Source organism: Dermacentor albipictus, chromosome 1 (assembly GCF_038994185.2).
Source record: "Dermacentor albipictus isolate Rhodes 1998 colony chromosome 1, USDA_Dalb.pri_finalv2, whole genome shotgun sequence".
NCBI classification, from domain to species: Eukaryota; Metazoa; Arthropoda; class Arachnida; order Ixodida; family Ixodidae; genus Dermacentor; species Dermacentor albipictus.
The window spans coordinates 455,753,759-455,768,797 of NC_091821.1; the positions used below are offsets into that span (position 1 = coordinate 455,753,759).

Below are 15,039 nucleotides of genomic sequence, written 5' to 3' on the forward strand. Positions count from 1 at the left end.
TCAACGCCTTCGAAGCCGTACAGAACAGAGCAGCCCGTTTCATCCTTCGTAACTATGATCGTTTGTCCAGCGTCACAGAAATCAAAAACACATTGTCACTAACCCCTCTCTCAACACGCATAAAAATATCACGCCTGTGTCTGTTTTTTTTAATTTACCACATGAATTCCACCCTTAAAGATACAGTACTCACGCCACCAACATATGTTTCATCCCGCTTAGATCATCCATGGAAAGTTGGTGTTTCACAGTGCCGTACGACATCCTGCAGGAATTCTTTCATTCTAAAAACATTGTTGGACTGGAGCCAGCTACCATGAAATATTGCACTTTCGCAAGATTTTGATGAATTTAAGAAGAAATTATCAACACATTATTGCTTGCCATAGCTTTGGTTCCATTTCCATTTTCCTCGTTATCATGCGCATCCTTCTGTATTTTCCCCCCAGTTATGTTGTGTTCATGTGTGTGGTAATGGTGGTGTATTGCAATTTGCAACTTTTCTGTGCGTGATTTAGCGTTTCTTGGTAATTGTATAATATTGAACTCACTTCATGTTCCGGGTTGTGAATTATGTATTTGTTCCCGCAAATGTATATATATACATATATATGCGTTGTCTCCTTATGTACAAATTTATTGCGATGTGTGTACCACTCCCCTCAATAATGCCCTGTGGGCCATGAGTGTATCTGAAATAAATAAATAAATAACTAAATAAATAAATAAATAAAGACATCTACATGACTCTTATCTAAAATGTTTCAGGAAAAATAGAAGGAACAACGGAATTCGAGTCACATTTAAATGTGTCCCCTTTCATAGGTGGAACGTCTGGTATATTCTCCCTGATTATTGAAAAAACATGAGACACCAAGCGGTAGGTGGCGTCGTTTCATTATTGACTGTCAAAATCATTTTTCTTCGTCTGACTTCCTATGTGGACGCCCGCAGTCTCTTTTCAGACACTTTTATCTGTTGCGTCACATACTTCGTAATCATAATTGTCTATTCGACATTCAACATTGCCCACTTTGCAACCTTGTGAAAGACAAGAAAGAATCAGGCAGCGAGAGCCAGACAATTATCGTGACCTTTATTGAAAACAATTTCTACGATATAGCTAGTGACTTCTTCCATGAGAAATTATTCCATCTACGTGCTCTACACTAATTTGTTATGCTTGTCTTAATATACCTACAATTGACATTTCTTGCTGTTACACGATGGAGTCATAATTTATTGCTAAGGAGAGAGAAAATAGTTCATTTATACAAAGGCAGAGAGGTCGGCCTGAGCTATAGGTTTCTCTGGCATGCTGCTCTACACTGGAGAAAAGAGACGGGGAGGAAAAGGCCTGATGAAACATTATGACTATATCAGGAGGAGGTACTTATATGCAAGTTCACCTTGTGTTGGCATCTCTGAAGCTGTGCGTCTCACCCAGTAGCCTGTACACTGTATATAATGGCAGCGCTATTTGCATTAGGCCAATGACCCAACAGAAACTCGTCTTATAGCGGCCTCTCATCGACGTTTGCGATGGAACAGACCAGCATATGTCCTTGCACGTACGCGGGACAAACTATTGCTAAAGCATTGCAAAAATGTATTTTGTTGCCTGAGAGACTGGAAACGTCGGCTTGCATTGTATGGTAAATTTGTATGACGACGAGCGCAAATGAGCATTGCGAACTAAAAGAAGATTTGTTTAAGTTTTGAATGTACCTGCGTTAAGTGTACCATCTACAACACTTTCGTAAGTGACATAGTGAAGCCACTTGTTTTAGAAAGGGTAAATAACACAAATGCATTTACTGGCCTATTGTGCAACACGAGAAAGTTCGCCTAATATATCTTTTATTTGGTATTTGCTGCTGCACACGCAGCACTAAATGCATATTCTTTAAAGGCGGAGCTTGTGAAGGCGAAAGACAATTGATTAGCGGCTGATTATTCACCCTCATTTAACGTTCAGATTTTCTCTCTGCAATCGCTGGTGGTGAGTCACAAGGACTCGTCATGGGCCATACTCTCTTGCGACGAGGTCAAGTCATTAGTGACGGCCGAGTATAGCAACGAAATCATTGACATTAAATGCAAAGAAGGCTGTCATTGCGACTCACACGCATTCAAAAGTATCCCTCAGAAATTGCTAATCCATACGTTTCGGGGCAGTAGGAGCGAGCGAGAAGTTCAATTGCAGAACCAGATTCGGGCGCCACTGGTTTCCCCTTGCTAAGTTTGTTCCAAAAGTGGACACCGTAGCTGCCGTATATCGCCCTAAGCACTCCTGGCGCCATTGTAGCATTGAACAAGTCCTCCCACGTTGTGAATGGAACCCTGAAGAAATATGAACAGCTAAGCAACTTCACCTGCCGAGAAAGTTCAGCGTCTGAAAGCAGCTGAGAAATCAAAGCAGGCCCGCAAACGGTCCACAAATGAGGATCGTATACGCGTGCACACTCATTGATAAGCGCTCTGAGCACGGGATGCTGCTTGTCGAAGAATAGTATACCATTAGCCAGGCCATCTCTCTTATTTTCGGACTGATAGAAGACGCTATTGCTTATGCCTCTCAGTGACTTCATTACGATCACGTCCGTGTCCAAATATACGCCGCCATGCTTCCAAAGCACGACGTAGCGCAGAAAGTCACTGAGATGTTCTACTTTGTGAGGGCTCTCATTTAGCGCTCCTCCTGTGGCATGCAGTGGTTTCAGCGGCGTCTCCGCGAGTTCTAAGCTAGCATTTAGCACCATAGATCGAAAATTGGGAAGTTTTGAAAGTAGGCGATGGTAAGGACACCCAGAGGAGCTGATGTTCCCGGTAGAAAGCAGATGCACCGTGAAGTCGCCGTTGTTCCGGCAGGCTGACTCAATGCTGCAGGCTTCCCTGGCGAGCAGTTTCCGTTGATAGGATGTTTCGAGGAACCATATGTTGTCTTGGTCGTTGTTCACGGATTCTGTAGGAGTAATTGAAAAGAAAGCCGGAGGCCCAAGTTATGGTTTAATCCCTAACACAATCACTAAAGAACAGACATGTGCCACTGACTACAAAATACGTTCACACTCGAAGCCACTTGACCTACTGAGGAAGTCTCGGTACTCCAAAACTCATGAATATTACTTGGATTTCCAGTGTTACATTTTATTTCCAAGTGACAATTCAAGCGGGAATATTATGTCACGCATTGATTCGCTTGATCCGATCAGGATTCCTAGCTCTCTCTTGTTCAAGCTCCTTCTTTTACGCACGTCCACAGGAAACAGTTAGCTACACTATTTGTTTCGATAATTTTGGAGGACGGGATAACATGGAAGTGTTGTCATTTCCTTGCGTGAAGCAGTATCAGCGTAGTGCTTAAGAACTGAAATGTCCCACACTGGTGCACAAATGTCTGGTTACACTCGGTCCGCACATGCAGTGTAAACGAAAATTGGTTAGGTGCACGTTAAAGGTTAAAGGTTAGGTGCGTTAAAGGTTAGGTGCACGTTAAAGAACCCCAGGTAGTCGAAATTTCCGTCGTCCTCCACTACGGCGTGCCTCGTAATCAGAAAGTGGTTTTGGCACGTGAAACCCCATATTTAATTTTAATTAAAGACAAATATAAAGAAAAGTTTAAAAAAATTAATTACATGTTGGAGTACATAAGAATGGCCGGCCTAAAAACAAAATTCCTATGTACAGTAAATAGTGTCACTTAAGTTTCAGATGAAAAATTATTCAGGTCATCACAAAATCGATAAGTTTTGTGGAGTTCTATGACAAATGGTAGCGTATTACATGATGATATGGCTGCAAGTGAACTGCCTGTTTGCCAGAATTAGTGCGCACTTTGGGCAGAATGAAATTATTATGCAACACGAAAGGAGTTGTATTAGTATTCGTTAGACATGATCTAGGGATTAGCGAAGAGTGGATATTGTCATTTATCAGTTTGAAAGGAAAAGTGGCAAGGTTCTACATAATAAGGGCTGGAGCGTCTAGAATGTTATTTCCTTGTAGTAATTGTTTAGCATTAGCGGTGTGTGGTTTTGACGTGAATAATCTAATTACCCGCTTTTGGATGGTTTGCATCGGCTTTAGATGACTAGTGTACGTGTTATCCCAAGAGGTTATGCAGTAGGAAGTGTGAAAGTGTACAAACACGAAATACAGTGAGAGCAACAAGGTCGTGAAAAAAATGGACACGCCCTGATGAGACTGCATATTCCATGTGATAACTTCTCCTTAATATGAGTTATATGGCGAATAAATTTCGGCCTAAAGTCAAAAATAACACCTAAGTATGTGCATTCTTCACTTGCTGATAATAAGTGGTCTGCAATGTGATATTATATTACCAATAATCATCATTACCTTCTTCAGCCTGTTTTATGTCTACTGCAGGACGAAGGCGTCGCCCTGCAATCTCCAATTACCCCTGTCCTATCAGCAATATGACATTATAAAGTAAAAAGAGTAACGGGCCAAATATGGATCCTTGTGATGCATCTAAGTTGATCATTTTAGGTTTAGAATCAGCTTCGGAAACACTAACGACTTGGTATGGCTCTGAAGTAGCTGCGTAATAGTAGTAAAGGAGGACCTGGTTATACTTATTGAATCTAGTTTAACATTAAGAATATCTTGGCCAATAATATCAAATGCCCCTGAAATATCTAGAAATAGGGATGCTTGGAATTTACCGTCATCAATAGCTTCTTTAATTGATCAGTAATAGATAGAAAGTGCTAGGTCAGTAGAGTAACCGGATCGAAATCCATATTCGACAGGGCAAAGAATATTAAATTTGTTTAAGTATTTGATGAATCGTTTTTCTATTATTTTCTCTATGATCTTACTAAAGAAGGGTAAAACACAGATTGGTCTGAAGTTAGATAGTAATGAGCGATCTCCTTTCCTAAAAACTGGAGCAACCCTACAACATTTGGGCTCGCGAGGAAAGGTCCCTGTTTTAAGCGTGAGGTTAATAATTACAGACAGTAAAAATGATATCGACTTAGAAATTAATTTAACATGACCCGGATGAATGTTCACCAGTCATGCACTTGTTAATTTTGAATTGTTCATAACACATACCACCTCATCAGGAGTAGTTGGATACATGTAAAATGAATGTGGAAGGCGCTTGATGCATATCAGTTCTGTTGGGTTTGAGTGGAGATATTAGGAAAAGAGACATGGCTGAAAGTATCGGCAATCATAAGTGGTTCTACATAAGTATTACTATTGTGGGATATGTTAGTTATGATATCAGCTTCTCGCTTCCTATTCATAAATGAGTTCACTAATTGCCATTTTTTCTTTACATCACAGCCTCATGTAAGTATTTTTGCTTCATCATATTTAGTTTCAGCTTTTATAAGCTGTGAATAAAGTGTGTTGCAAAATTTCTTATACCACGCACGTAGGTTTATATTGAATGGTTGTCTTTTAGTTTAGTTTTTTTTATAAAGGCTTCATCGTGTGCGCATGGCCTTTAGCATACTATCGATGACCCAGGGATTTGGAGGTGAAGCCTATTTCTTTTTACATTTACTTATCTGAGAGTAGGTATAATAGTATTATAACGACTTTGTTAGAAATCGCGAGAAGGCTACCTGCTGATCATTGTTGTCAAGCGCGAAAAACCAGTCATTGTGAAATACAGCATCTCACACTGACTATACACCACATAACATGGGCATGAAAGCAAACCGACGTAATCCCAATCATATCACACCGAAGTGCAAAGCAATGGGATGCACTACTGTCCAGTGACTGCTGTGAAGACCAGCTAGGTCTAGTACCGCGTGCACGACGGGCAGCAGAGTCCAGTGCAGCCCTGTACTTAGGGCAGCTGACCATTGCTATAACGAATGGAGGAAGCTGCGTCTGATGACTTCCAGTGAAGACACACGGAGCAAGACTCCCCTGAAGAATGCGCCCCAGCCGCTGAAAAATACACCTAGTAGGGCTCAGTAAAGTTATGACTCACTCATTCATTCACCCAAAGGAGTGAAAAATAAGCCAAAATTTGCGGAAGATTGCATTTTGCCATGACATTTTCTGGGATAGTTTCAACATATGACTATATAACATGATATATTTTATAGAATATTTTATTGCTAACGAATGCATGAAGTTTATTTCAATTAGAATTTTTTTAAAGCGAGAAGAATATTTTAAGTTCACCAAGTCATCGTGTTTTGGATTCTTTGAGTAGAAAGAAAAAATGGAGGTGTTCTATTGCCACGGATGTGGGACTCTGCATAGAATTATCCGATTGCATTCAGCTCTTTCTTGTTAATCCAGTTTCCCTTCCCCCATGCTGACTAGCAGGATTACATCGGTAAGCATCCGGAGTCATTAGCTGACGACGTGCTTTCAACTAGTGCACATCGCCTTCGGTGAGGGAGCAGGTTAGAACATAGCAGTTCACCCCAATCTCACAGCTGCACTCTCAGAATAACTTTACCTCTTTTTAACAACTCCTGAACTCCTGAAGCATGCGGGGTGGCGGCTACGTCTACATTATCCAGTGATGGGTGAAAAGCTAGGCGATCGCCCAGAACGGGCTTTGTTCGGCACAGTGGAGGCGAAGGAATTGACCTAAGAAAGATTTGATCGAAACTGCAACATGACGCTAGGAACAGACTACTCGGCAAACGTTATATCACCGGAAATTTGGTTATCGCTTTCTGGTTCATACGTGATATCCAGCACTGTTTGAGTTCGTCATACAATTTGTGTCGCACCTAAGCCTGCCAATATTTGTTCCTGCATTCAAACCATAGTACGGCCACCTTTAAGCAAGTATATTTTTCTGTGAAATGATTGCGTTTTACCTATCAGAGCACCGAAACTGGTCTTGTTTTACTTTTATTTTGTGCAGGAACTAATATACTTACAATGCCGTTTTTTACATGTATTGACATTTGGTGACACTTTTTGAAGCGGGTACACACAACACTTACCATTAGGCAAGCTATTGTAGCGCTTCTCATTGAAAAAAAAGGCTTTCTTGAGTATGCTGGTGAACCTTCAAAAAATTAATCATTAACAAAAGTTCTAATTTTCTGTCATCAATGCAGTGTTTGTGAAAAAGCAAGAATAATGTACCAGAAGTGGAAAATTATAGACATATTGTACCTATTTAGTAGAGGATGATTTACTACTCCAAGACTTACTTAACCAATTAGCAAATATCGCGAGGACACATGACCAACTTATAACCGCATAGACGGTCTCTCCTGTTCTTTTTATTGTTAGCCGGAATCTTGAACAAATCAGATCGTCTTTTTCCGCATATGCAGCGTCACATTCAAGTTTTTTTCATTTGATGTGAATAAAATTATTTACACAAGAAGAACGCACCTCACCAAGCAGACCGTGCACGATTTTTAAATAAAGTGAGCGGTAAGTAGATCACCTGTTAAAGCTTACCTATTAGTTCTTGTCCGGCTGTAACAGTTTCAGGTACAGTGACGTTACAATATTGATACAAATATAATGAATATTTGCATTTTTAATGCACTTGCTGATTGGTTTCACTGTCACATGGCATCTGTGACGCCAAGGAGCTTGAAACAATAGTTTGCTACCTAGTTGTTTTTTTTTTTCCCGACAGGTATAACCTGAGCGGTGGCAGCCTTCTTCTTGCGGGAAGTGAGAAGCGTACGGCTATACACAGATGCATTTTAATGGCGGAGCCAACAAGCGTAGAACAGCTACAAAAAGGTAAACTCTTCTGCGTCGTTTTAAAGGGCACCATCAGCGTCCTCTTTTTCCCACATTACAGACCATTACAGCCTTGACCACGGAGCGCTGTTTGATCTGGTCTGCGCTTAGGAATCGCGTTCCTCGGTTCTGGCTTCTCCTCCTTCGGAGGCATAGATCAAGTATCGGGTGATATTTTCATTGCTCAGCTTGTAATTTTACGTACCTTTTTTTTCTCTCTCTATTTTTGTCTTATGTGTTTGTGTGTTAGCCTTGCTTAATGTCTGTATGATCACCTGGTTACGGGGCTTCCCCGTAGTCAGCCTCGGAAGCTGCTCACGATGTGCCAATGGAGTTTTTTCTTCGCTGTGGAGCCGGCAATGTTCCTGTGATCATGGTGCCTTCCGACGGCGGTACGATCAACATGAAAAATCCAAAGACGATTCAGGCGAAATCCCAAAAGGCTTCACCTAACTTTGGAAAGATCACCGAAGTCTGCCAGTTTGGTACAGGAGGTATAGTATGCTGCTCGCCAGACCTGACCTGTGTCAAGGAACGGCTCAATTGTTCCACATTCGCTTCCCATCCGGTGAGCTGTTTCCTACAGCCACATCTCGCATGCTCTAGAGGCATTGTACTAGGGGTGGATCCTCCTTTAACCCCTCAAGAGCTTATAGAGATGTTCTCAGCGACTGGAGTCATCTCTGTTTACCTAGTGTAGTAGAGTGATTGACTATGTGAAGATCCCAACAGAATGAGTCATAGTTACATGAGCTGGGACGATGCGGCCAACAATAAGTAAAGTCACAGCGTCAGGGGCAGCAGATCTCAACCCCACTGCCATGCTTGTGAAGACATCCACAATTTTAGTGACTGTTCGTCGCAAGAAGAGAAATGCTGCCTCTGTTAGGGTGGTCACTCCACCAACTACTCGAATTGTCTTGCAAGATCGCAGGAAATTCCATTATAGATCTAATTCAAAGGAGACGTTGCTGACGCCGTGACGCTGTTGTTGAGGTCCAGGGATGATATAAGGGATATGCAAGAGTGACAGCCCCTCAACAAATCGTTGTAGACTCAGCTCTTTCCGTTTCTATTGCGACGGTGGTCGAAAAGTTCGCAAAAGCTATGGAATGATTAACACCAAGCCTGTGGGACACTCTAGCTCAACTGGTGACATCACAAATGATTCAGCTGTTCACTCCTTTAGTGAGTTCTAATGCTAGCTAGCAGATTCTTGCACATACCGTGACGTCGAATGCTGAAAAGCTAGTGGATCCTTTATCAGTTAATGTAGAAGACGCAGAAAATGCGAGGCCATCAACTTCAACTCAGTATACCAACAACGGAGGCTTCTCTGGATATGTGTCCGAAAACAACCAGGATGTAGAAATGGACCTACTGGACTCCTAAATGGACATAAATGGACGCTCAAACGCAGAAGATCACCTAGCGATAATTCTTCAATCTCTGTCCTCCAATAAAAACCCAAAAGGCTTGTGAAAGAAAATCCATCCAAGTCACAGTCTAATCCTAATCCTTCCAGCTCGGTCCCTCAATCAAAACCCACAATGTACGGTAAAGGCAGTCTTTCGGAGGATTTTTTGAAAAGACAGTATTTAAGAGCAAGCGGTTTCTAATGTAGACATTAATTCATCATAGGTTATTTAAAGGTGTTACAGTGGAGCTGCCGTTCCGCTATTACTGCAGCTACCGATTTAAGAAATTATCGTTTAGTTTTATTGGACTGTCCTTCGACAGGCGGAGGACTTGTTTTCGTGTTAACAACTAAAGTATGCCACAAAGTAAAAGTTTCCTACCCGTATATGGCTGTGGAGTGTGAGATACTAGAAATAGATGTAACTATTCCGTGTTGTTCTCCATTGTCCTTATTTATTATATATTTTTCACAGTCATTCATGATACCATTGCCAAATCTTGTAGGAAAGAAGTTGTGATAGCCAGAGACTTCCATTCGTGTCTTGTGTCTTTGGGTTTCAAAACTCACTCATGTGGAAAGCGATTGTTGGACTAGGCAAATAATCAAAATTTTCGTTTCTTAAACACGAATTCAGCTATGTTTATTTAGGGTCTTTCAAAATCAGCATTGGCTGAAACATTTGCCAGTTCAGGAATTTCCGTAACTTTCTGGTCTGCTGTCGACTCCGCCTCAAAGAGAGACAATCTACCGATTAGGTCTGACATTGTCTGCCCTGTTATTCCCCTAGAGTCTCCGACGCGGACTTTTGTTAATTACCAGAAATTTCAGTGTCTTGAAATGGTCCTGAACTCCAAGAAAACCATACCCATTGACATCGGAGCTATGAGGCTCCGCTCTGTAATAAAAAGTTGTTTTAAGTAGTCTCAATTTAAATATAACATAAGCAAAAGTACTACCTCTCGTTGGTGGAATTTGGATTGCACGCGGGATTATAGACGACCAAAAGCCACGTGGAAGAAATTACTTTACAATCAGTGTCCGAGTAACTAGTGATTATAAATTCGCAGCTTCCGCTTTCAAGTGAACAGTATCGAGTGCCTAGTACGAGTATTAAAAAAAAAGAAAACATTTTGACTTCCTCTCTAAGCCCAGCAACAAAAAGCTCTGTTCAGATCCCTTCGATATAGCAAATTCATACCGCCTCCAGCGAATATTGAATTGATATTTCTTTCACTTCGCGTGGTATCTCCTTCTTTAGAATTCATAGGAAAGGTCATAGCGCAACGCTTAACATCAGCGTTGCCAAATGGCCCACTAAGGCCTCCCATCGCAGATGACTTTGTGGAAGTCACAGTGTCAGAGCTCTCAAATATCCTTAGATCTCTGCCTGTCTCAGCTCCAGGTCCTGATGGCATTTCCAATGCCATGCAAAATATGTTCTTTGAAACGTGTCCTGTGGACATTCTGAGCGCATTGAATTGTTTGGCTGTCCTCCACCAGAACGGAGGACAGCCAAAATAATTACGCTGCTTAAAAGACTAGGAGCTGGCTACAATCTTGACAACATCAGGCTTATCTCACTTACCTCAAATATGGTAAAAATAATTGAAACGGTGTTCTATGATTGCATGACGGATCGTATAACTGAAAATTCGTTACTAATTCGAAGTCAAATACGTTTCTGGCCCGGTCTGGCACGTTTCTGGCCCGGAGCAAGCCGCATCCAACTTGCTCAGCATAGAAAAGAAGTTAGTGTTTTAGTGATTCCTTACATAGCAAAAGCTTACGACAGCGTTGGGTACTCTCTACTGCTGGACAGATTACAATCCTACAATTTTCAGAGATATATAATGGCATGGATTTTTGAATTTCTAAGAAATAGAAGATTTCATTGTTTTTGAAACGCATTTTTTTTAAGAAACTTCGACCAGACAAGAGGAGAGCCCCAGGGGGTTGTTCTTTGTCCTGTACTATTAAACCCATTGATGAGTTGAGAACTACTGCACCAGAATGCGAATCTGTATGTCCATGCATATGACATCGTATTTTTGGCGACACCTAGAGACATCAATTCCCTTCACCTGTCTTTGCAAACGTACCTCTGTACTCTAGAGAGGGGGCTTCAGAATCTGTGTCTCTCACTAAATGTAAACCAAAGTGGAGTCCTTGTTTTTCCGCTTACGGTCCAGTGCCCAGTGCCCTCTGGTCGAGGGCACTGCAGTTAAATGGCCCATCCAGGTGGCTCAACAGACGTCAACTGCGACACACAGACTCACATACCACCCCGTTTACGGCTGCATACACTCGTTTTTCATTTTATCCTTACTTGCCTGCTCTTGCATGTCATTATCGGTATTACAAGAAATGATTTAACGTTATGTTTTACGTGCGTAGGATATATACGAGTCACGTAACGAAGTGCTTTTAAAATGTTGCTCCTGCAGCAAGCGTGTGTGTCGGCCTCCCAGGTTTAATGGAGCCAACGAGCACAGCAAAGGATGAAAGGGCAAACGCGGAGCGAAGCGGGTGGTGAAAGATGGCGATAGCGGAGAGCGCAAGGAGGAAAGCGGAGGTGGAGTTTTCAGTGGAACCATGAGGCGGAAAGCGGAGAAGGAGGGTATGAGTAAAGCATGGGAAGTAAAGTGTAGTGCCGTACAAGACGGGCTCGGTGGCGACGATGGCCAAGAGGTGGCGCCAGAGTATCATGCGGTGCCCATCAATGAGAGCATCGTGAAAAGCGTCTATAGAATCCTGTACAGGGCTTACCTAAAGGAATTAATCAACAGCTATAGCAGTATACTTTTACCGATAGTACAGATTTTGTGAACCACTGGTCACGAGGAGATGTTAGGAATTCACCGAGATAAAGAACTTCCCTGCGTGATCGTATACTCGACTCGAGGAATGCCTCAAGATCACAGCATTTACGCCCTTACAGGGAGAGAACAGGGTATTTAAACAGGTGCACTCAGACTTTGTTTCCACGACATCAACCCTCATTCTTCGAAAAAGGTCGCACAAATGCCAGCTACAGCAAATGTCGATAATAGAGAGTTTTAGTTTAGGGGACGCAAGCGGCTTGCGTACGCAATAGCTAGGGGCGACGGTACTGCGCATGCGCATACCCAGACGTGGGCGTCTGCGCATGCGCAGTACCGTCACCCCTACTTCTTGCGCACGCAAGCCGCTTGCGTCCCCTAAACTAAAACTCTCTAATGTCACGTAGCAGTGGCGGTGAAAATACCACGTTAGCGAAACTGTGAATAGCCGAACTCCCTAGTGCGCGAACTTGTGCCCACAAAAGCATGTTGCACATGTAAGAGGACGTGACGACGGCCCTAAAGCTGTGCCATCGTCAGAGTAAATGATGGAACGACGGCATGGCTCTTGCGCCGCAATCCCTAAATTTACTCCAACAGGCGTGCTAAAGAGGCGAACCGAGCAGCGGCTGCCGCGACCAACGTGGCAGGCTTCTAGCACGACACTGCGTGTGCCGAGCTTGCGCCTCCAGCACGCGTCTACAAAGATTATTCTCTTCTTTGGCAACCGACACCAAGGCGCCGGAAGAGAGCGCCGGCCGTAGCCTTCACACGTGACTGCGTAGCGTCGAGCGTTATAAGCACAACGAAAGCGGCGAACACTGTCGGCGATCTTCGTAAGCTCATCAGCGGGTCAAGCACGTCCGCCTTTACGTATCATTCGTCGAAGGTTCTAGTGTAATCGGTTGTGGCGCGTGGTTTCCAGAAACTACTACACAATGCGTGTCCCACGTGCAGTCTGACAATACATGGTTCGGCGAGGACATACAAAACAGATATAATGAACGATAACATTCGTGTAAGTTCCAAATCACACAGGCGCGTCTTGCGCTGAGCGATAATGTTTAACCATTGCTAGCCGTGGAAAAGAGGTCACCGAAGAAACAAACAAGTACACGAGTCGATATCCTTGCAGACGATTGCAAATGAAACTCCTTCCCTTTCCTGTTTATGCCGACAATTCAAATAAACGTCACTTCTAATGAAAAATTAGGTCCATATCTGCCCGCTATCTCGTCCCTTGCCGCCACCCCATTTGTCGAGTAGCTGACTTCACGACTACGCTCTGAGACCGTTCGCGGATTTCATTCTCAAAACGCTCAGGAATTCCATGGACGATGCCTTGTGCTGATGACATGCCCTAAACATACCTTTGTTTCCTTTCACTCTCCGCGTCGCTTGCTTCGAAAGTGACTCAGATGGCGGAAAACGTAGTTGACTCAAGTATTCCGTGCTGCAAATCCAGAAGAGCAGTGCGATAGCAGAAATCGCGGAGAAAACTGAGAAGCTCGCAAGCTTTAGAGAAGCCATACTATGGAAAATAATTTATACGAAGAAATGTTGCAGATATTTGTGGTGAATGAGACGGGCTGCGTTTGAGGATGGCAGCAATATATAGCACAGTAATGTCTGCACAGCAGCGTTGACGCAACGATGCTACGTCAAGCGCTTGCAGATGTTCCTTATGCGTGTTCATGAGAGAAGTGAGCCAACCGACGGGCACCACCTGCTCTCTACTAAAGCGAGGAAGAGGAGTCAACAGGACTGTACGTTGCAGATGTGGCTGATGGCTTAGTAAAGCATTTATAGAGCTATATTGCAAACAACCACAGTGAGACACCGTACCAGAAGGGGTTTAGCATTTGTACCTACACAAAAGACAAAACGCTGCGCAATGTACAGAGGAACACTTGGAAATCCCGTATAATAAAGCCTAGCTTTCATTGCGAACCATCCGTGATATTCCTATCGTGCCAACCCTTATATATATCAAAGCCTATGTTTTTTTCTCTTTAGTACTTACTTCTTGTTTACTCGCGTTCTTATACATACTCATGGTATTTCCTGTAATTTCCGTTCCGGTACAGTTGTTGGCTTGTATCTTTGAGCAGTTCACTCCCTTACGAAAAACAAGGCCGGGGTACTTGAGCTACCTTTGTAGATAAATAGGTGAATGAATGAATAAATATATGGTGATTCGTGATGTTCAATAACAAATAGAGCGATATACATAAATGCAATAAAGCAGGTCACACATGCATAGGTGAGATAATCGGTAGTTCTTGAGATGAGGTCAACGGCTACGAAAAAATGGCCACGTTTTATTTGAAGCGATGAAATCAGGAGATTCGCATGCGCAGGATTCGGCCGACTGACCCTAGACAGTGGTAACAAAAGCTTTTCACTTAAGCTTTTATCCTGCACTGTGCGTAACTGTGATAGTGATCATGATGACGATTCTGGATAAATAATATTTAAGATAACTTCGGGACAATTTTCGCCGTTTACTGCTGGCCCAGTCATTGGTTGTAAGTTCAAATCCTCACGACCTAATGGGAAATTTTCTTGCTGTGAAATGTTCTCACTAAAGGTTTTTGGATTTCAGCAACGACACAAGCAAACACCAAACAACTATTGGAGGAGGACAAGATTGAGACGAAAGGTATTGATGTTAACCAGACGCCTGTTCGGTTTGTTATCCTGTGCATGAAGAAGAGGAGTGAATCCATAGCAGCTATAGTTGCAAAACGCGACAGCATTTGTCAGTAATAGTACCAACAAGTATTTTGGCGCATATCTTTCGACGAATACTTCCCCGCAAATAGAGCTGGAGAAAACGATGCATCTATATGCTAAAGACTGCTGGTCATTTCCCAAAGTATGGAAGATGAGTTAAACTTTATGGTTTTACGTGTCAAAACTAAGATTCGATTGTGATCCATGACACATTGGAAAACTTCGAATGAATTCAGTGTGACAAGATATTGATTTTTAACGTGCCTTCGCATTGTCACGGGGTACTATTGCTTCTGAATATAGTCGTCATCATTATGCGGCAGCTGCGATCTCGTGCTC

The 15,039-nt window shown here is 42.7% G+C and overlaps 1 protein-coding gene across 1 annotated transcript; it reads right to left on the reverse strand.

Moving 5' to 3' along the window:
* Positions 1-1,087: 1,087 nt before the first annotated feature.
* LOC139059320 (lactosylceramide 4-alpha-galactosyltransferase-like) lies at positions 1,088-13,533 on the reverse strand. Its single transcript, XM_070537550.1, has 2 exons — positions 13,335-13,533; positions 1,088-2,965 (listed from the first exon to the last, which is right to left on the reverse strand). Exons 1-2 carry the CDS (start codon positions 13,492-13,494, stop codon positions 2,133-2,135), a joined length of 993 nt encoding a protein of 330 aa, XP_070393651.1. The 5' UTR covers positions 13,495-13,533; the 3' UTR covers positions 1,088-2,132.
* Positions 13,534-15,039: the final 1,506 nt, after the last annotated feature.